Source organism: Actinia tenebrosa, unplaced genomic scaffold, assembly GCF_029948245.1.
Source record: "Actinia tenebrosa isolate PJP-AT-01 unplaced genomic scaffold, QUT_ActTen_1.0 PGA_scaffold0__85_contigs__length_37466705, whole genome shotgun sequence".
NCBI classification, from domain to species: Eukaryota; Metazoa; Cnidaria; class Anthozoa; order Actiniaria; family Actiniidae; genus Actinia; species Actinia tenebrosa.
In genome coordinates, this window is record NW_028292569.1 from 2,561,260 (window position 1) to 2,583,349 (window position 22,090).

General features: G+C 43.8%; 2 protein-coding genes across 2 annotated transcripts in view; both read left to right on the top strand.

The window, feature by feature from the left end:
• Nucleotides 1–22,090, top strand: part of LOC148913232 (uncharacterized) — a 131,615-nt gene that overhangs the window by 18,912 nt on the left and 90,613 nt on the right. The window lies entirely within an intron of this gene.
• LOC148913233 (limbic system-associated membrane protein-like) lies at nt 789–20,593 on the top strand. Its single transcript, XM_089025981.1, has 5 exons — nt 789–946; nt 1,062–1,439; nt 2,693–2,968; nt 3,187–3,414; nt 20,406–20,593. The coding sequence occupies exons 2-5, from the start codon at nt 1,379–1,381 to the stop codon at nt 20,492–20,494; spliced, it is 654 nt and encodes a 217-aa protein (XP_088882107.1). The 5' UTR covers nt 789–946; nt 1,062–1,378; the 3' UTR covers nt 20,495–20,593.

Below are 22,090 nucleotides of genomic sequence, written 5' to 3' on the forward strand. Positions count from 1 at the left end.
AGCTAACAAGCCATGCATGTTCACTTCGCGCTGATTGGCTAATTGCCTTCGAAGGAATCAGCTAGGTATTTTGATAATCAATTTTGAATTTTTCTATTGATTAAAATATATATATTAAATTGGCGTGGTAAAGTACACCTGCTGCGTTATCACAGGGCTATATTTGTATAGCTATCATGTGAGCTATGGGCAGATAAAATTTCGAAAAGTGTTGAGAATGAAACTAAAATAACGTTACGAAAGCACTTTTTCAAAGAATGAAATTAAAATGATCTATTTTTGGTTGTTTGACGCATGTGTATATGTCGTTTTCTATAATGTCCTTTCCCAAGTTCTGTGTTATTTAAACTATGGCTTCATGCATTATATTATAATTTTACATGAAATGTAAATAAAAAATTGGCTAATAAGTCAAAATAGTATAGCAAAGGATAAAAGAGTCCAATGCCCGGGTCCAAAGATGTTCCATGTATGCTTTTCATGAACAACCAGTGAATAAGACAAAAAGAGAGACTTGAAATTCCCAATAAATAATATGTTGCAAGATTTGAAAGCTTTTTACCCCTCCAATTAAAAAAAAATTGCATTTTGAAATTTAATTGTTTACTTCAATATCAGCCTTTTTTGCCATACGAGTTGGTTTGTTGGTTTGTTGTTGATTTTGCTACGAGTAGCCTCGCATTGAAGTTTTTTGAAATTGAATTGATGAATTTTAAACAAAGTTTTGTTTTTAATTATTATTATTTTATATTTTCACAAGAATACACATTGCCCTATGAAATAAACAGTCTATTTAATAGAAAGTGAAAATATGGCTTTGTAGTGTTTGCCATCACCACTTTCTATGTTATGTTTTGCAAGATCTTTCTGAAGATGGGGTCATTGATACGAGATCACCTTTTTAGTTATTTTATTCTTATGGCAGTAATTGGAAATTATGTCCAAGGTATTCTGATTCATATTGCTGCCATTTTGCATTTAAATTTGCATTTCTTTTTTACATTGTATTTTATAACTAATTATGAGAAATACCGAAAGCACATTTATCTATATATCATCAGGTAAAGCTCGAATTATTCAAGCTCCACCGAATCCTCTGTACGTGGTCAGTGGTGGGACAGCCAGGTTCGTTTGGGATTACACCGTAGACAACAGGAAGGAAGAATTTCAGTTCAATTCCCCTACATGGAACTATTACTATGCTAATGGAACACCTGTTGTAATTGGATATGATCATGTCTTAAGAAACTGGAGATGGACAATCAGTAATGAGACGTGTCCTGCCAGACTTTTATACCCTACCACTTGAGTCAGTAGAGAGTCCAATGCTACCCTGGTTATCTCTAATGTCAATCTTGCTGATAGTGGCATATACGGGATGGATATATTTTTGAAGGCTTTACCGCCAATAGCAAGTAAAATTCAGCTTTTTGTTACAAGTAAGTCTTTTAGACTACGTTACTTTTCAGGCCTTGAAAAATAACTTGCTTGAATATTTTAAAATTTAAGAATTTTGTGAAAAATTTGGTTTGAAAAAAAAAATGTCAGTGTGAAACCAAATGAAAGCGCTGACATCATTCGAAAATGAGCGTCAGTTGAAAAAAACAAAAACAAAAACAACAACAACAACTAGCTTAAAAACTAAAAATCGGCATAATGTTTTACGCAATAACCGTTACAGAGGTAACCTTTGTTGATATGTTTGTTAGTTACCGCTAAGTTATTCTGCCACCAATAAGACACTAATAATCCACTTTACTCTTTGTCTCTACTATTGTAAGCGTACATAGAGAGAAAATAAGTTGAAGCAAGTGAATCTGATCAAAATTATATAAGTTATGGGTGACATGGGTGGTGTAGTGGTTTTCCGCTCGCCTCTCGCCGCTGTGGTCCGTGTTCGAGCCCTGGCTCAGACTGGATCATATGTGAGTTGAGTTTGTTTGATGTGTTGTTCTCTCCCTTTCCCCGAGGGTTTTCTCCGGGATATCCGGTTTCCTCCCTCCGAAAAAAAAGCAACATGTGAGTTGAGTGTTGTATGTTGTAAATGTGTTGTAAATGTGGTTGTAAGATGTTATATATATATATATATAAATGTTATATATATATACACTCGATTGCAGAAACGTTGTAGTATACATTTAAACATTTATACAAATATCTAATGAATGAGATGCATATTGCAATTTCACTTTTTTAACCCTCAAAACCAATTGATTTATAATCTGTAGGATGTGAGACAGAAGAAAAAAATATTTTGACGAAACTTACTCCTTATATATATATACACCGAATCCCTAAAACTTTGACAATTTAGCGATATATATACATGTATATGTATCCCCTTTTTCCTGTTGTCTCTCCTTGAAAATCCAGGTATGACAATAGAAAAAAGGGGGTTAACATATATGTATATATATCTTTAAAGTGTCAAAGTTTTAGCGATTCGGTGTATATAGATATATAGATATATATATATTCTATGCTCTCTAAGAAGGTAACAACTTAAAGAGCAGTCGGACACTCATTTAATGGTATTGCTTATTGTTTATTGTTATTGTAGCATTTAAATTAAACTTATAAGTTTTTCATTGTAGATACCGCTACTTATACTATAAATGGATTATAAATAAAATATGAATATAAATAGAGTTAGTGTACACACACTTTTATGTGTATAATTTGTTCATAACAGCGCGGCCACAATTCACCAGCCAGTTTCAAGCAACCAATTTAGTGCTTGAGGGAGAAGATCTGCGTATCAATTGTTCTGCAATTGGAAATCCAGCTCCAATCATCCCTTGGGTGTTAATGAAAGGCCACGCCAAGGAAATAAAAAGCCAAGGAGTAAGTTTCGCTGACCTCGTTATCCAAAACATCACAAGGCATCAAAATGGGAAATATCAGTGCCAGGCAACCAACAACCCAAATGAGTATCCCGTGGTAACTCAAACACAACTCACTGTATGGTGTAAGTATTCAAAATATTTAATTGTCGAATAATATAATATTTGTTTCAATTCTGTTTATATATATCTCAATTGATTCCAAATTCTGCACCTGAACTATGGAACAAATAGCTTTTCAAAAATTATGCTATTTTTATTTTTATTTTTATTTTTATTCTTATTTCTATTTTCTTTTTTTTTTTTTTTTTTTTTTAATCATTTGCTATTGTCTTTATCATAGACAAACCTAATATAACGTTTCTAAACTGGACTTTCGACGAAAAGATCATCTTACTTTGTCAGGCAAATGGTCACCCACGCCCCTTAATCAAGTGGTATTATGCTGATGGAACGCAAGTTGAATCTGGTGTCACAGAAATAACAGGCGGCAGCAGAATGGTTCTCAAAATACCAGATAGCAACTCTGGTTTATATGGAATGTACAAGTGTAATGCAACGAATCAAGTGGGCTGGAGCAGCAGTAAGGGGGACTCGCGATCACCATTCGGAAACGCCCGGGAATTACCCGTGTTTATGCACTAGCGTCCCCCGCGGGAATTACCCGTGTCCCGTTATATGTTGCGCGAAGATTTCCTTACTGCTGCTATGTTTGTGTCGCAAACGGAGGATAAAATATTCCTTAGATATAGATGGACACCATCAAAAGCATTAGTAACAAGACTGTGCGCCGACTGCGAACTCAGGTGCTGGACCGCTTAGACGCCGACTTTGCCTTCACAACGTTTATGGAGGGAGATACAGACGAGACGATGGACGAGGAAAGAGCAGAAAGGATAATTGACTTAATGCCCGAAGGTAATTACCGCCTGGAGTTGACGTTTATAAAGTATTTAGACGGCGAGTGGATAATAGAAAAGGGCAGGAATCCAATACGGGCGTCTGGCAGGAAGGACCTGTTCGTTTTAAACAAGGACACGCGTCCTGGGGCGCTGGTGGGCATCGACATGTTGTTCTACGAAGTTGCTTACCCGGTCACCGTGGTTATTTACGGTGCGTATGAAATTAAGAACCCGGACGTTAAGAAGCTCAAACCAATGCGGCATCCGGGTAACTGCGTGGGTAAGTTAGTAAGAGAGTTCTTCGAGGATTCCTCTAGGGGAGGTAAGCTTACGTTGAAGAGAAGAGAAGCCATCAGGAAATGGGAGCATGCTACTCGTAGGGCAGGAGCCACCATTGAAAACATCAAGAAGTTAGAGGTTGCTTTAGAAAGGCGCATACACGTGAAAGACATCACCGACGGCTTCATTTACTCCGGGACGCACAAGTATGGGGGCCGGGGTGCGCCTATAGTAATTTACCAGCATAACGCACATGCGTGGAAGGAGTTAAGGTTCCCAAAGAAGAAGGAGACGCGCGTTTACAAGGAGTCGCCGCTTGCAGAACTAATGCACGAGAATTCTATTTGGTTAATGGATGCGGAGGGAAGTCAATTTATGACCCAAGATGGTACTTTGTATCGTCCTGAAGTGGAACAGCTGCGCATTCGAAGCGCCTGTGAGACTTTAGGAGAAGACTTCTCCGACGAAGTGCTTAGCAGTCGCAGTTTGGACTTCTTAGCCGCAAAGAAAAGAAACGGTTGGAAATCCACACCGGAGGAGTTCAAAGATATAGCTAAAGCTTGTGTAGAACACGGTCATGGTGGTCTGTGGAACATGGAGTACGATGAAGACGAATACGTGTCGCTGGATATGAAACATTGTTACCCCGCAAGCTTCAAAGGCCTGGGAGACTGTAAGGAATATTACGACCGTTACGGACATCCAGATTCGCAGTTCTTTCGTGTTGCGTTGGATGGTCACTACGACGCGCCGGCAACGGGATTTGTACGGTTGACCACCTGGAAATTAGCAGCGGGTCTGCACCCCATAATCTATGCGTGGTATGGGAAGCACCTGCAGGAGAAAGAATGGATACCCATACCCCTATTGAAGTTCTTCGAAGAGCGCAAACTTTTAAAATACACAGCGCATGAAGCCATACTTTGTCACAGCGCCTTCACGCAATGGTTACCGGAGCATAACCCCACGGCGCGTGTGGTCATAGGTAAATTCACGCAGGGCGCTAAGGAGGGTGAAAAACATATGCAGCGACGCCTAATAACGGACGCCGGCGAGTTAAGCTTCCTCATAAAACGTGCGCATGACAAAGGAACGATGGTGTCTGTAGAGAAATGGGACTACCTTGTCGACGATAAACTACATGAATGGAATGCGCTGTGTTATTACCAGGACCATCGACCGCAGTATTACCATCTGCGTGCCAGCATGCTCGCATATGCGCACGTTAACCTTCTCGCAATGCTCTTGCGGTTTGACAAAGAAGATATCCCCCGCGTAGCCACGGATTCCTTATACGTAAAGCCTAGCGTGTTGGAAAAGATGAAGAAATTCTATACTGCCGATGAACTTGCAGAAAGTGGCCAATGGCGCGTCAAAGATGAGGAGATAAGGTCTTGGAGGGCACGTGTAGAATATCACGGCGAGCACACCCAGGGCACCGTAACGCCTACCAAAGAGCCTCTGCCCTCAGTTGCCGACCCTATTTCCTACCAACGCTTCTCTTACCTCTACGGTACGGGAGGCAGCGGTAAGACGACGCGTGTTTTGGAACTCTTTCCTAAGATAAAAGTGCTAACGCCAACGCATCGTTTGGAATGAGAACTCTGCGAAATGGGTTACGACGTGCAGACCTACCACAGCTTCTTCCGTTGGAATGGCCAAAAGTGGGTACCAGAAGCCATCCACGACATACCTCCGGTGATACTTTGGGATGAGATTTGCACCGTTCCTTTAGAAATCCTCAAAGAATTCGTAGAATTCCTCCGTGGAAAGTGTCAAGTAATATTCGCCGGAGATCCCTGCCAGCCTCCTCCAATAGCCGGAGAGATGCCCCACGAATGGCTGAAAGATTTCGTAGACCATGCGGAGGAAATTAACACCGACTACCGCAGTAAGGATCAAATAAGAAACCTGAAAGCGGAATTGAGGGGCCTCAGTGATGCCGAGCAATGCAAAACACTGCGCAAACGCGTACGAGCGAAGAAATACGAGGACTTCCTTTACGCATGGCATCCAAAGGATCTGGTGCTGAGCAGCAAGCGCGCAGCACAGTCTCGCATACAGAAAGACTTACTCAATATACACCGAGAGCGCTTCCCTACGCATCCCGTACCTGTTTGCTACAAACCCCACGACACCCGCATGCAAAAAAGAGACGTCTGGGTACCTGGTACCGACATCCAACTGCAGAACGCGGTAACGCATGACAAAGCCTGGGTGCCCATAGAAAAGGTGGAAAAAATAACCTCCCATCCAGACTGGCGCTTAGGTTATTGCATGACAGTCCACAGCGCGCAAGGGCTTACCATAAAAGAAACCTTATGGATCATAGACCAGCGGCTGTGTTGGAGCAACCTTATCTACACCGCCGTAAGCCGCGTAGAATATGCCAAACATTTAAAAAGAGCCTGGGGGCCGCAACTGCGTTACGATAAGACGCCAGAGGACGTAGCTAAGGAGAACATTGCTAAGAAACTCCTTCGCTACAAGCGGCACGACGAAGAAAAAAATATGACGTTCGACCTATGCGTGGACGACGTCTATAAGAAAGGGGCGCGGTGTGCCAAATGTAACATACCACTACTATGGAGGTTTGACCCGAATGACGATCAGCAGTTCTCCGTGGATCGCATAAATAACAAACGCGGGCATTGCAGAGGCAACGTAAGATTGACATGCCTAGAGTGTAATCGGGCGCGTGGAGCAGCGCTACTCTGAGTCTTTGGGGACTATGAGCAGCTCTTCCATGACGAATCCGCGACTTGGGCCATTTAGGTAATACAACACGGGTTGCCCTTCCTTGGTGACGGACTTCGAAATCTCATACGTTTACAGGGACCAGTTAGGATCCGTGGCTCTCTTACTGCCACCTTCGAGTTCCCCCGGCTGATAGAGGTATCTGACCACTATGTTGCGGGGTAGCTTTTTTTCCTTCAGTCCGACCGCCCTTGAACTTCTGACGTAGGACTTGTGTTCCACGTGTTTCTTCTTCATAGCATCCTTGGGTTTCATTCCCGTAGCCCTGGCCCCCTCGTTGTTCAAAGCCACGATGACCTGGGGGAGCCTCTGAGTCCATTCCCTGTTGCGTTTGGAGGGATCTTCCAGCTCTTTCCAATACTGGTACCCAAAGAGACGCTCAGCCAAGGTCTTATTGAATCTTTCGACGATGCTCTGACCCCTGTGGTACTCAGCTTCAGCTCTCCTAATCTTGGTGCTGTGGTCTTTCAGGGTCTTAGTAACCACGCCCATAAACTCTGTCCCCGCATCCACTTGCAGCAGCTTAGGCCATTTCAAGACGCGCTTATAAATCCTACCTAGGGCTTCTGCGACTTCCCCAGAATCCTTGCTGGTTATGGGTTCGGCGTCCTTGTATCTGCTTGCGATATCGACTACGGTCAAAGCGTATCTATAGGTCTTTCTTCTTACCTTATCGTGCGGCAAGAAAAGCAAATCTGCCTGATGAACTTCATTGGGGGTATTTACGGTAAAGCTGGGCCTGGGAATGTACTTAGGCACGGGAAGATAGACCTGCCAGAGGGTTTGTTTTCTTAGCCAGTTCTTAGCCGTTTCATCGGATACCCTGGCCGCGGTCGCGAGTTTCTTAATAGCCGACGCTCCTTTCCAATAGCCTTCAGGCCCATAGTAAATTCTCTTGAGTTTGTCCTCTACGCGGCCCATTATATGAATTCCAAAACAAGATTGATCTTTTGCCCGTTGAAATCCACCGTCTTTCCGTCCACTTTAATGGTGATGTTTATGCTTTCTACCAAATTAGACAAGTCATAGCTTAAAGAAATGGGAGTGTATTCTACTGGGTCAAATGGATTACCTTTGGGCAGAAACTTGGACATAAGAGAAGACTTTTCTCCATTGTTGTAACTATGGACCAAGTCGCAATAGACTTCGTAAGAGGATGCGACTTTCCATTTCACGGGTATGGCCGCGTCAGTAATTGTCTTGCCTGAGGCACATAATAATGACCCCAATGGGTCAGACTTTCCAAAAGTTACTGAATAGTTTGGCATATTATGTTTGAGGGTCATTTCGTGCGGCAACCCCGTGGTGAGAGTATAACCGCGCTTGGCGAGCTCCTTAGCAAGGGTGATTGGCGTGTAATGTCCATCGGGTAGCATTACGCCTTGATAATTGCCGCCGCCTTTATGCTCAGTGATCAAGGCATTGACTAAAGTATACCAAGAATTGTACAAAGAGCAACTTATGAGCCTAACCTTATGGGCTTTGATGGGAGGATTCAAGTAAGTGGTAAAGTTATTTTTATCGCTTTCCAAAAAGACGATCATTATATTAGATACGCCAAGGCCACGCCTCCCGCCAGCCCTGCGACTCCTACGAAGACCAACTCACTATCTTTTTGTTTCTTAGAAGGCTGATAGTAATTCTTAAACTGAGGCTTTCTTAACCCCGTTAATGCCGCGGGGTGCGCCTGCGCATAAAGTTTAAAGGCGTAGTCTGTGTTTTCAAAGTTCTTATCCGCCTGCATTTTGTCTTGGTAGTTCTTGTCCAACCAATCCCTGTAAGCTTGTCTTTTTTCATTCCAAGCCGCCACGTCTCGCTGATATTTCTCCAGCGCTAAGTCGTGTCTCTTCCTTTCGGCGGCCAAATCTCCGCTTTTGTCGCCTCTAACTAATCTATCCAAATACTGACCACCATAATTAGCTCCAGTGAATGCTAAAGCTGCAATAACTCCACCTACGACCACGCTAGCCATTATATATTAGAAAATCACAGGGATTTTCATGAGTTACACCGTAGGTAGGTATTTTTCCTTCTGCAGGTAATTTCGTAGCATGATAGCCCCGCATACGGTAGCGGTCATCTTAGCAAAGTTACTCAGGTTTTTAGTTGGGTCCTCAGTAAGGTCCTCCTTTAGGACTTTCTTACCTACCCAGCCAATACCGGCGATGATGGAGGTTGTGATAGCAGCTTCTTGGACGGCGTCAATCAATTTGGTTGACATTATATTACGGGGTGAGAAAGAAATTCTAATCCATTTCTGGAATCCTACATTTCCTTACCGGGGGCTCCTCCCTGCGTATGACAGGAGGCGCCTTAAATTCCACCTTTTTCGATGCCCGCCATTGAAAGTAAAGGCTGCCTGCTGCTATAGCAACTCCTAACGCGCCAATGACGTACCCAGGATTAATAAAGGATTCCTCTTCTTCTACCTTTTCTTCTTTTTTTGCTTTGTTCTTCTTGTTCATCTCCGCGAGCTTCTTTCCCGCGGCGACTCTGCCTGGAGATTTAGCCCTGGTAATCTTGGTATCTTCTACTTGAGGGGTTTCCTCCGCCTTCGATTCAGCTTCACTCATTTATATCTAAGGACTTGAAGGACTTGATAAGTAACTTAAGACGACTTGACTAAGTACTTAAGGATGACTTAACTAGGTACTTGAGGCGACCTGGGTAATTCCCGCGAATGACTTGACTAAGTACTTAAGGATGACTTAACTAGGTACTTGAGGCGACCTGGGTAATTCCCGCGAATGACTTGACTAAGTACTTGATAAGTCACTTGCAGGTACTTGACTAGGTACCTCAGCAAGTGCCGCCTGGAAGACCTTTTCGACTTCTCTGTCCTTCTTGAAGTCCTTCCAAGACACCAGTACCTCCTTCAAGTCGACATGCTGAGCTACGTGCAAAGCCGCAGAGGCGACTGCCATTAACTTACCGCACTTCAAAGACAACCACCCGCAGGTTATCTTAAGTTCTTGGGCGATGACATAGTCCTCGCTAATGTCCTTCCGCAGTTGCTCCACGTCGTCTATGGGCAGCGCAAGTCCAAGCAATTTAGTCGCAAGTCGGATGGCGGAGTCTGCTACGGCGTCGGTGGTCTTACTTGCAAGGGCGGCCTCGTACCTCTTATGGAACTTCTTAACCTCCTCTTCTGACAACTTATTAACTTGCTCATGGGTAAGTTCCTTGCCTATCATTTCTTTGCACTTCCCAGAAGACACCAGGATGTTAAGTTGTTCCTTGAGGTTACTTTCGTCTAACTGTGTGGGGACTTCGTCTAAGAGCTGCTCAATGTCCATATATGTTAGGAATCATAGATTCCAACCGTGTAGGGAAACCTCAAAGAGAAGATCATTTTGGAATGTTGGTGCGTCTTTAAATGCCGCATGTATTCGTGTAACTGTTCCTTGGATATCTCACCGCCATAGTCAGAGAGAATGGTTTCCAGATCACTACGGCTCGGAGTATAAAATACGACCAGGGAGCCTATGTTTTCCCTAAAGGGTTTAGAGACGCTGGTAAGCTGCTGGGAAAGCAACCAAACGCTGATATTGTCGTGTCTGCCGCTAAAGGCAAGCTTCACCAACTCCGAAGTGCGTCTTTTTACGTCGTCCCCGCAGGCGATGTCATCCAATATGAGTAAAGTCTGTGTATCTTTAGGGAATTGCTTGTGCCAAAACTTCAAATGGCTGGATAACTCATTAGGGTCTAAGATATCTACGAAGAAGTCGTCATCTTTCACTCCTATGCCTTCCCAGGTGCGGTTGTTCACGTAGGTGGGGCAAAGCAGCACGATATAGTCGAAACGGTATCTAAAGGGTCCTAATAGCTGCTCTACCACGAACTGGGTCTTTCCGCAGCCGGTGGGTCCTACTATCAGAGCGTTACAAGGAATATGGTTCGGATCCATTATATATACAATGGACCCAGTGGACGCAGTAAGAAGGATTGTCGGCGACGCAAAAGATAAAAGAGACACCATAGAAATGCAAAGGGAAGAGATCGATCGGCTGCGGGAGCGCGTGCAGGAATTGTACGATGAAATGTGCGGTCTGAAGCGCGCAGAACGGTTTGGTGCGCTTTTGACGATGGCGGGCTGGGCGAAAGATTCCGTTAAGGACTTCATGCGGTATCCCTTATAAGGGTTAATAAATTCTTATTATATAATGAAGTGTAAGGATTGCGGCAGGGAGTTCAGTAGCAAACAGGCTTTGCAATATCACCAAAAAAAGAAGGTATGTTTTAAAGAGGTGGATAACGTCACCGCCTGTGACACTTGCAGCCGGCAGTTTAGCAGTAAACAGGCGCTGCGATATCACGTGGAAGGAAGGGTGTGTTTGAAGTCTAAGGAAAGACGTTGTGCTGATTGCAATCGGCTATTTAGCACGCCCCAAATGTTGCAATACCACCAAGAAAATAGGGTGTGTTTAAAGGATGTGTGTGCGCGCTGCGATGAAGGTCTCACGGACGCATGGCATCAACATAGATGTCGTGGTAATTATGATTTGGATGTCGTATGCGAGGAGCATGGTGATATCGCTGCGAGATGTTGCCCAGCGGAAACCATAAGGAAGTTAACTCTTCGTAAGAAAGAAATAGACCAACGCTTTACGGAGTTCGACCGCGCCGAAGGTACGCGCGGGGAGAACGCAGAGTATTGGAGTGCGCCCTGTGACGCGTGTGGCGGCTTAAGGAAAGGAGATGATCATATCTGGCAGTGCTTGTGCCCGCAGCATTGTCCCCGCGGTTTTAAGGAGTACTTGGATCGTTTTGATGATTGGCATGCCCAAAACGTGGAGGTAAGGAAAGCCCGTAAGTAAAGTAGGGTTTGCGCAAAGAGTCTCAAAACACACTCTTATATTTATTAATATTCCTTGATTGTTTATTAAGAATAAAAGAAGATACATTAATAAATATAAGGACCCCTTTTGGAGAAGGTATGCAGAACTCAAGAATAAAAGAAGAAACATTAATAAATATAAGGACCCCTTTTAAGAGGTATATGCTAGCCTACGCAGCCGCATTCTTTGGAGGATTCCTAATCACCCTTTCAATATATGGACTGTATTACTTGCGAACTACCTGCCGACTGCATTACGCCCACTCCTAAACCGCCGCGTAAAAAATACACCTGCCTTCATTGCGGCAGTGCATTCCTGGAAGGATCCTTTGTGGGGCATTGGTGCTCCGCGGATCCTAAAGCGCAGCGGACTTTAGCAGACGCGCTTAACTACAAAGAGGAGATGGAGTGACTCTTCTTTCAATGTCAAACTTCCATCGGCCATTTACCTTACCATAGCTGCGTAAGTGGGTGAATTCCTCGCCCTGAATTACGTACCGCACGCAATCCGGCGCCCAAAGGGAATATTCCTTGCCTTCTAAGTCTTTGAGGACTAACCGTAAACGGTCGATGTCTTCAAAGACGACGTAATTTTTTATTTCGTATGCTTTACCGTGGACAAGATCACGCCAGTGAGTCAAGCTGAGCTTCATTATACCTATGGAATATCTTTAGGTGTGTTTTCAAAGTGGCGTAGGACTTAAACCGCTTTACACAGCCCTTACAGGGAATACGAATGCCATCCGCGTAATCCATCAGGGCACGGCAGATAATGTCGTAATCGTTGCTAACCATCGTTAGGTAACCATTTACGTCAAGCTGCGAGATTTTCTTAGATTGCTTCGCGGATAAGACGCCGTTTCCTTTTGGGGTTTTCAACTCGATACACAACCCGCGGTATTTCTTATGCGCATTTAGGATTAAGAGGTCGGGTTGACCGGCTTGGTAGCCTTTTCGCCAGCAGGTTATTCGCTTGCTGTCTGAATCTTGAAGTTCGCCAAGACCCGGCGCTATGATGAAATCAGGGTAAAACCTACGTGTGTAGTCGACTACCTTCGTGTGTAGGTCGGCTTCATTTTCGATCTTAAATACTAACTTGTTTGGACCGTCGAAGCGCTTGTCCATCGCATATTTACCCGTTTTCCTTAGCGCGGGTAGGACTTCCTCAAAGACCCAATCACGAAACTCCACAGCTTTGGGTAGTTCGGAGCTAAATATCAGTTCGTACAAACCAGGTTCGGATATAAACACGGCATTTGGTTGCGTAGTAAAGGAGCGGTGATTCGCAGCCCCTTGTAGATCAACCCATTTTTTCTGGTATTTCTCAGATACGTGTGCTCTAATTGCATCTCTAGGGCGCTCATAGCCCAACGCCAAAGCCACCTCCTTTGCTTTGAAGTACAAAGTTTCGCCTTGCACTATGCATTGCAGTTTGGTGTCGTTGTTTTCAAATACGCGAAGCATATTATACGTAAGGAATATTTTAATAGGCAACACTTTTAAGTTGGTTCATTTCTACGCTCAGTTGCGCGTCAGACACGACGAAGACGTAGCAGTTTATTTTATCACCGTCGCCGGCATCGGGGTTCTTGGTGCGCTTGATCTCCAATGTTATGCCATCCTGCGTATTTACTAAACGTAACCCCTGACCATGTAGGTCTTCGTCGTTAATGGTGCGCATGTCAATCCACAGCGCATACTTATCCTTAAAGAATTCCTCGGGGCTAATTTGGTCGCCAAACTTGCGCTTTGCCTCCCTGTACACGTCTGCGGGCTTTATTCCCTGGGAGTAAACCTTGTTTGGAACGCCGTTTATGTTGACCCCCACGTTAGTAATGTTGGGGTTGTGAAAGGCTTCGGAGTCGCGCTTGCCGGCTTCGTAGGGTTTGGCAAACACCAGCATTAGCCCCGTAAGACTTCTTCGGGGGAGGTTAATGATTTGGTTGATAACCTCATCCGTCTTATCCAAGAAGCTGAACGTCTTATACATCACTACGTGGTCGTATAAGAATGCCTTGCCTGCACTGTATTCCATGCCAGCGCTACGGGCCAGCTCTTCGCTGTACACGGTCTCATACTGCAGCTCTAAGTTGGTAATAGAGTATGGGGTTGTTGTGGTAAGTGCAGTACTTAGCCCACCAATGATGTTATTAGCATCTGCTAAAGTTACTTCAAACTGTAGCTCGGATAACTGTCTTGGGTAATACACACCGTGATTCGTGATTACTTCAAAGTCCAGCGGTATGACATACTTGCTACCATAGGCGGTCTTTATTCGCTTTGCGTCTGCCACTGCGGTTTCTCCGCTGCCGTCAGTAGGTTGCGTTTTCGTAGGTGTGCGGACCTTACGTAGAATGACACTACCAATTCCTTGTTCTATTCTTTGCGCGCGGTCAAATGCTGTTAACCATAGATCCTTATAGGTGGTATACAGATCGTACCTATTCAAATCTAATAGCGATTCCCCGGCGAACTTTACGCGCATCTTAGAAACAATGTTGCGACCCACGTTGTTAACGATAATCCTTTCGTCTGTGGGGCTTGACTGCACCGCTAGGTCGAACCTTAACGCCAAGGTGCCAGGGACTAAGACTAGGTTATCTGTTAGGCGGGGCACGCCTACGTACAGCGTTTCTCCTGGCTTTGCGCTAGAAGGCGTGAATGTAACCCGGTGAAAGGTGCGTTCTGCTTTCAGTCCGCCAACCTGCTTAGGTAATACGTTGGGATTTAACTTTGAGCTTATCATATATAATGGAAGTAGAAGGAACGGATTTTGACCCCCTTACCGAAGAAGGCCAAGTCGACATTAACGACGAAGAATATGAGACCCTGCTGCCGGAGGCGGATAAGCCGGGCTTTTATGAAAAGCTACGTCGCAAGTACGGCCTAAATGCCCCCGATGCCTTACGTAGCCTCATAAAGAGGTTCAAAGGAAAAAACCCCGGTAAATCTCTTCCATCTTACATGCAAATGGGAGACTTAGGATTAGTTCCTGAAGCCCCCAGTGACGCATGGTTGCAAAGAGTACAACGAGAAATGGATGAATCCATAGAAGACCAGCCAGACGATTTTGAAAGGCTTCAGGAGCTACTACCCGAGTGGATACCTGAAAAGGCGCAGCTAATGTTTGAAGAAGACGAATACGGCAGGGAATTAATTATGGGTAGACTTGCTAGAAGCGGCGCTAAGGTTTACGTCATCCGCGATGGAAAAGGAAGGTTCTTTACCGACCCCCGAATTCCTCCAACTTTAATGGCAGCTATCGGCGAAACGGTACCCCAAAAGCTACTTGCTGACGTGCGTAAGAGGTATCCTAACGCCAGCTCGACTCTTTTAGAATTCCAAAAAGGTCCTAAGGGTCAAATTCAAGTCCGTTACGTAGGCAGGGAAAAATGGTATGACTTTTACCAAAGTAAAACGTCTAACGCACTTAACAATGCCTTACCGAAGGAAATAACGACGGCACTGGGTAGGCCTGACTTATCCGTGCTGTCCAGCTTAACACATAAGGAAACAACGAGGTTATCTTCGGGATTATTCAAAGCTTTTAGGACCCCCAAGGCTACCAGTCAAATGCATGCCATCTCCGGAATTCTAAATAAGGATCAAGAAAAGCTCGAAAAAATACAAGCTACCAAGGAAGACGTAGAGGAAAAGTTAACGAGTACGCCGTCGGGCAGCAGCACTGCCTTACAGCTGCAGCAGTCTTTAGAATCGCTCAACATGGAAGAAAATGCGCAGCAAAGAATCATAGACGAACACAAAGAACGACTCGACGAACTCACAGAGCAATTAGAGCAAAGAAACTCCGAATTGCAGCAGCAGGCGGAACATATTGAAGATCTAAAACAAGAAATGGATACTAAGGATGAGGCGTACATAAGAGCAATACAGGAATTACAAGAAACCAACGAAGCGCAAGACGAAGACACTCAGCACCGCATTAGTATGTTGCTGCACGAAAGGGACGCTGCTAGAAATAACTTTGACCGCGCAGTTAGGGACGTTGGAGACAGAGACGCCGAACTCAGACGCGTGGGTGCACAGCTGGAAGCCTCGGTAATGCAAGAGCGGCGGTTAAACACGGAAATCATCGTTAAAGGGGAGCAATTAAGACAAAGAGAGCAAGCCATAGAGGACCTGGAAAGGCAAATACAAACGCAACGGGAAATAATCGACGATCAAACCCGCGCCGACGGGGAAAGAGAAGCAGCTCGGGCGCAAGTAGGGTCCCTAGAGGAAAGGATTGCAGAGTTGCAGGCGCAAAGAGAAGGCTTGGAAAGGGAGTTGGGGCTTACCACAAGGCAAAAAATACTGAGGGTCCTTCGGAGGTACGGCATTCCATTGGCGTTCGCCGGAGCGCTCGCAGGCGCTATTGCTGGAATTATGAATGCAATTAACGGCGCGGCCTCAGGTGCAAAGGCGCTTGGAAAAAAGGTGGGGGAAATGGGAAAAAAGGTGGGAAAAGAAATGGGGGAAATGGGAAAAAAGGTGGGAAAAGAAATGGGGGAAATGGGAAAAAAATTAGGTGCGGGCCTAATAACCCTGGGAAAAACAATGGCAGCCAGCGTTCCTGGGCTGCTTGGTAGCGTTTTAAGCCTGGTATTAAGAACCGGCGGAGAACTGTTGAAGTTCGTGGGGAATAACATTTGGATATTAGTCGTCGCTATTGGGGTGGTACTCCTGAAGAAGATTCAGGGTTAATCTTATCCGGGTACGTTGCCGGCGGCTTATCGTCGTCGGGTGCACGGGGTGTTCTCGACTGGGGATAAGTAAAGATAGTATTCGCACCGCCTTGATAATGCGGAACTAGCGGTATGGCGGTCATAGTAGAAATGGTCTTATGATTATAAGCAGAATTACCCGGTACAGAGGATTGCGCTGCAACAGCATTTATCAAAATGTAAATGTTAAAATTGCTTTCCGCGTAAGTATTAATCTGAAGCTTTGCGTATCGACAATTGACTATCATATGAAAAGTTATCAACGCTATATCATCTAGAGTATCTCCGGGTTCGTATGAAAAATGAACTGGATCTCTATTATTCTTTTTTTCCCTGTAAGGTGGTAACGTATAATTATCCTCATCTACAATTCTAAATCCAATGGCGTGTTCCTCCTTCACGCTAACGTGAATATTACATATAATCAATGCTAAACCTCCAACCTCCACCCACAGTCCAGTGTCAATCCAATCGTCATTACGTAAGTACGCCTTTTCCTTCGAATAATGAAGAAACCAATCTTCCTTCGCGTGTGGGTTCATATATTTTAGAAAATCACAGGAATTTTCACTATTCTAAAGACTCATTACCGATAAAGTGCTAATAGTTGCGTGATTATATCTTTCATCCCTTTGATTTTCTATACTATTTACGCAAACGCTCCCGGTGTCATCTACGCGTATTTGTAATTTTACCTTCCCATGGCAATCGGTAACCATATGAAAAGTCCAAACCGATAAATTCTCGGCGCTACTAGCATTTGGTTCTACGGAGAAATGTACAGGCTCCCCGTTGTTTGTCTTCGCGCGCATAGGCTGCAGTACGCCATTCTCATCCAGGAACCTAAAGCCGACGTTGGCATGGCTGCTCGTGCCAATGCAAATACTGCATATTATCAGCTTCTTTCCCGAGTAGTTCAAATTCACGGACATGCCCGTGACATCAACCCAAGCCGCCTGGGTGTATTTTTTCTCACCTGTGTAAGTCGTATAGACACAATCTACTCCAGCTACGTAGGGGTTGTTCATCGCCATATATAATAGCTCAGACCAATGCTTGCAGCTGCTAAGCCGGCTTTTAGTAAGTTGTGGTCATATTCCTCTTCTTTTTTAGGCGCTCGGTGTGGTTCTTTCTTAGGCGCTTGCGTATGGTGCGCTTCCTTAGGTGGTTGCGTATGGTGCATTTTTTTAGGCTGTTCAACACAGTGCCTTCTAAGAGTGTCAGAGTTCACATCATTCACCCCAAACTTCATATCCTTAGTAGCTCGTTGAAGTTTGTTGTTGTATCCTACTACAGAACCAGTATTTATAGATAAATTACTAGGCATTAACCAACAACCCGGGGCTACTGCATAGTCCAGTCGGGCCTTAGAATTTTGTATGGCTAGTTGGTAACGCTGTACGCCCTTGCTAATGTCGCCCTCCAAGATCGAACTTTCGAATAAGATCAAGGCTTCGGCTCGCGTCTCTTCTGCGGCGCCGGTATTTCCCACTATACTTGATCGGGTATTTACCTGAGCCCCAAGAATGGAATACACGTAAGCTTCTATGCTGCGGTTCAAACGGGCAAGGCCGGCTCTAGTTAGTCCTTTACCTTCTGGGGGTATGAAATTAAGATATTGCTTCGTTTGCTCGTCGTTAACCATTTTGATAATCAGTGGATTGGCCCCTGCATACTTACCACCCTCGTCTTTGAACAGAGGTCCATCGCGGACTTGCTTGGTATCCTTAACTGGACCCTCCAACCACCACCACTCATTCTTCAGATGATAATGGGTTTCTGGGTGGGAAGCCATGGTCCATTGTAAATTCAACGCGTGGACTTCCTTATCACTTAGCACATGCCCGCCAATCCCCCAATAAGCCCAAATGTGCCCCAAACCATTGTTAGCACCCGCGGTACACCTGAAATCCTTCCCTACAACACCAAACTCCTTACAAAGCCTATCATAAGCCGGCACGCTGTATTTATTATCTCTTGGATAAAACGTGGCATCTCCCGGCAGCGCAATAACACCCATTTCATGCAGTATTCTTCTAACCGTGAAGTGAAAATGAAACATAAATATCGAATTCTTCATCAAGTTCGCGCTTACCCCACAACCGCTGGTGGCGCACCAAACTGCAAAGTTCAACTGCTGCGGCCAATAACGCATGTTAGGACCGCTTAACCATTCATGAGATTCCTTGGCGGTGGTATGAATAATGGGTACGTTTTTGAAGATATCTCGCACCTTTAACGGAAAGGAATGGTTGCTAGAGATCCGCATGTTCAGCGTTAGGTCCAAGCTTGGGTGTTTATCAAACGTAACTGCGGGTATCGGATAAGTACTAGTACCAAGCAATAATTCCTTTGACCAACCGGGCTCAACATGCGTTGGCTTATGCATTGGCGAATGCTTCAGTTGATCGTCTATTTGATTAACCAGCGTAGGCTTCAAATCCTCGTTGCTGTACATCCTGGAGCCGTTATAGTAAATCCCATCGGGTCTTCTTTCGAACTTACTAGCATCCGCGTGCGGAAACATCTTCCTAAAGGACCTCCAATTCCAGTAATCCCGGTTGTCATGATGTGGCTGCTCCTCTACGTTATTCCCAAAAGCGTCGTACATTAGTATATATAATGGATGTCATACCTTCAGCACCTCCACTTTATCCTGAACTTCCTAAGGAACCTAACGAATTAAACGCCGAAAACTTCAGGCTTAATAAAGCGAACTTAATCCTGGCTTACTTGGAAGGACAAACGAAACACTATGAAAAAGTTAGAAAAAAGTACGTCAGAGCCAGGAGTACGCTACATAAGATTGCGATAACTTCAGGATCCATATCTGTCGTGTTAACGGGCTCCGGCGTTGCTACTTCGCTTACTGGACCGGGAATAATTGTTGGAGTTCCTTTGGCCGGCGTTGGGGCAGCCTGTGGTATTATTTCGGCTGTTGCTACGGGCATTATGAAACAGTTGTCAAGCAAAATATCAAAACACGACACGACAATAGCTCTATCTAGGGCTAAAGTAAATACTATTACCGACCTTGTCTCAAAGGCTTTGCGTGACAGAAAGATAGACGACGTAGAATTCTCGCTTATTCTGGCCGAAGAAGACAAATACGAGAAACTAAAGTCGGACATAAGGAACAAAAAAACAGTCGTAAAAGATCTTTCCGAGGAATCTCGCAAAAAGATCTACCAGGAGGCAAAAGAAGAGCTTCAAAGAAAGCTCGCTCAGTAAATATCGTGACAGGATTCTATTTACATATCGAACGTCAGTCTAGAAATTACGCGTAATATAAATTCAGTGAATTATTACGCGTAATATAAATTCATCGTATGAATTACGCGTAATATGTTATTGTCGCCTCGGAATCCATCCTAACAGGGGGTGGTTGGGGTCTATTTTATAAAATATTTCGTAAATTACGTCAGGATAATAAGGAATATCCTTATCCAGCCGACAAAACATCCACTCGGCTTTTGTCATATCAGAAACCTCGGGAATATGCTTACCGGTAATTTCAGACAAAAGATAGGGAATAGCTTTGTAATATTTCCCTAGTTTTAATTTTTTCAGCGTTTTCCGTAGACTTTGTGGGGTTGGCTCTTCTAAATGGTCTATGATTTTCTTCTTTACTTCGTCGCTTAAATATACCGGATGTAAACCTTGCATATGACTCATCCAGTCCCTGAAGTATTTTATTCTCTTATATGGCGTTTTCTTACGACCTCCATTGGCGTAATACTGCTCTTTGGTAGCATTTGGTACGGCATTACGAATATTCTTACCACATTCGTAACACTGCGCTGACGTGTCGTCTTCTATTTGCATTTTCTTACCACAACACCAGAAACCCTTGGGCTTAGGTATGTTAACTTTGAATCTTAGGCAAATTATACAGAAGTCATTGGTGAACTTTTTACATTCATGCATATATAAGACAAATATCTTAACATTCGCGCAACATATAACGGGACACGGGTAATTCCCGCGGGGGACGCTAGTGCATAAACACGGGTAATTCCCGGGCGATTCCGAATGGTGATCGCGAGTCCCCCTTACTGCTGCTGCTGGCAAGTCCGCTACATCAACATTACTGAATTAGGTACTATTGGCTCATCTGCGGTATTGGTAGCAAGCATAAATAGAGAGTTTTAGATTGATTCTTCTTTTCTCCCCGCAAACGGCAAACGTGACCACGTTTTCATAGTTTTCCTGTATTTTACTTTACCTTTTACAAACCTTCTCACCAAGCGCAAATACTTTTTTGTTTTTCTACTACTTGAACTTTTTTGCGATTCTTTTTTAGTAATTTAAAATAATTTTTTACTGGTCAACTGAAGTTTCACATTTGCCGTTAACATAAATCAAAAACTCTCTAATATATTTACATCACCTTTAAAGTGCACATGAACCCTTCGACAATACTTTCAGTACTGATTCTACACGAAGTAAATAGTTGAATGGTAAAATATTTCTTGATTTGAGTGATGCGTTTCTAAGTTATGAAGGTTTATACTTCCAATATGCTAATGAGTGTGACGTCTATTAAGGCTTAATCAAATATACAAAATCGAACTGGTTCATAGAAACAGTATTTAAAAAGCATCATTATTTTACTCATGGTTTACATGAAAGCTATTTACAATTTTTATTTTCAAAATGGCCAGCATTTAGTATTACTAGTTACAACAAAAACACTCAAATACCTTACCTGACGTCATCATCATTAACATATTGGAAGTATAAACCTTCATAAGTTAAAGACGCATCACTCAAATCAAGAAATATTTTACCAATCAACTATTTACTTTATGCAGAATCAGTACTGAAAGTATTGTCGAAGGGTTCATGTGCACTTTAATATAAAGCAAATAGATTTCGTTATGTCTGTGTATTTACAATTGTGATTTTACAATTAACTAGCGTTATTTCTTTTAATTGCTACACCTGTGTCATTCACTAAGAAAGTACCCCTTTCTTTAAGATATAAAACTCAACCTCTTATTCGCTATTCCAGAGATTCCAGACCGTCCAGCAACAAAAATAAGCACAGAAAGAGCAATTACGGTAACCTCGAAACCTGATACGAAAACACAAGGTAGTTTTTTTAAAAGAATATTATGAGATATGTGTTAAAACAGTATGCACTAATTAAATTGCTTTTAAATTTAGCGTCTTTTTAAATGAAACTCCAAGGCTAAAGAAGAAGAATTGTTACTTATAAGCCATCATTAAAATATTTTCTCATGTGCCATCTCTATTTTAGCGAACCGTGTAGCAAGAAGAAGTTCAAAACCATCGATACTACTACTACTACGACTACGACTATCATGGAGGCCACGAGTAGTATAGGGAATGGGGGTTCTAGCGCAGTGACCACACGAGGATTTCCTGTTTAAAGTCACTAACCCGTGTTTGCGTAGCCCTCATTCCCTATGAGACCCCCAGGATTACCCGTGGGGGTAACAGCGCACTCGAAATATGTTAGTTTACGCCAGGATTACCCGTGAGGGCAACAGCGCACTTAAATATGTTAGTCACTAGTATAGGGAATGGGGGTTCCAGCGCAATCTCAACACGGGCAAAATCCGTGTCAAAAATCCACCTACGGACGACTCCCCACTCCAAGTGTGGTTGAGGGCAACAGCGCACTTAAATATGTTAGTCTATATATGGAGTGCGAAGAATGTAAGAAGTTCGTTAACGACTTTTGCATAATTTGTCTAAGACCTAAAGTTATCGTACCTAAGC

Coding starts and splice junctions, on each gene's coding strand:
- LOC148913233 (XM_089025981.1), top strand. CDS start 1,379: ATGGATATATTTTTGAAGGCTTTACCGCCAATAGCAAGTAAAATTCAG. Junction 2,969..3,186: donor AACACAACTCACTGTATGGT/GTAAGTATTCAA, acceptor TCTTTATCATAG/ACAAACCTAATATAACGTTT. Junction 3,415..20,405: donor TAATGCAACGAATCAAGTGG/GCTGGAGCAGCA, acceptor CTTACTGCTGCT/GCTGGCAAGTCCGCTACATC.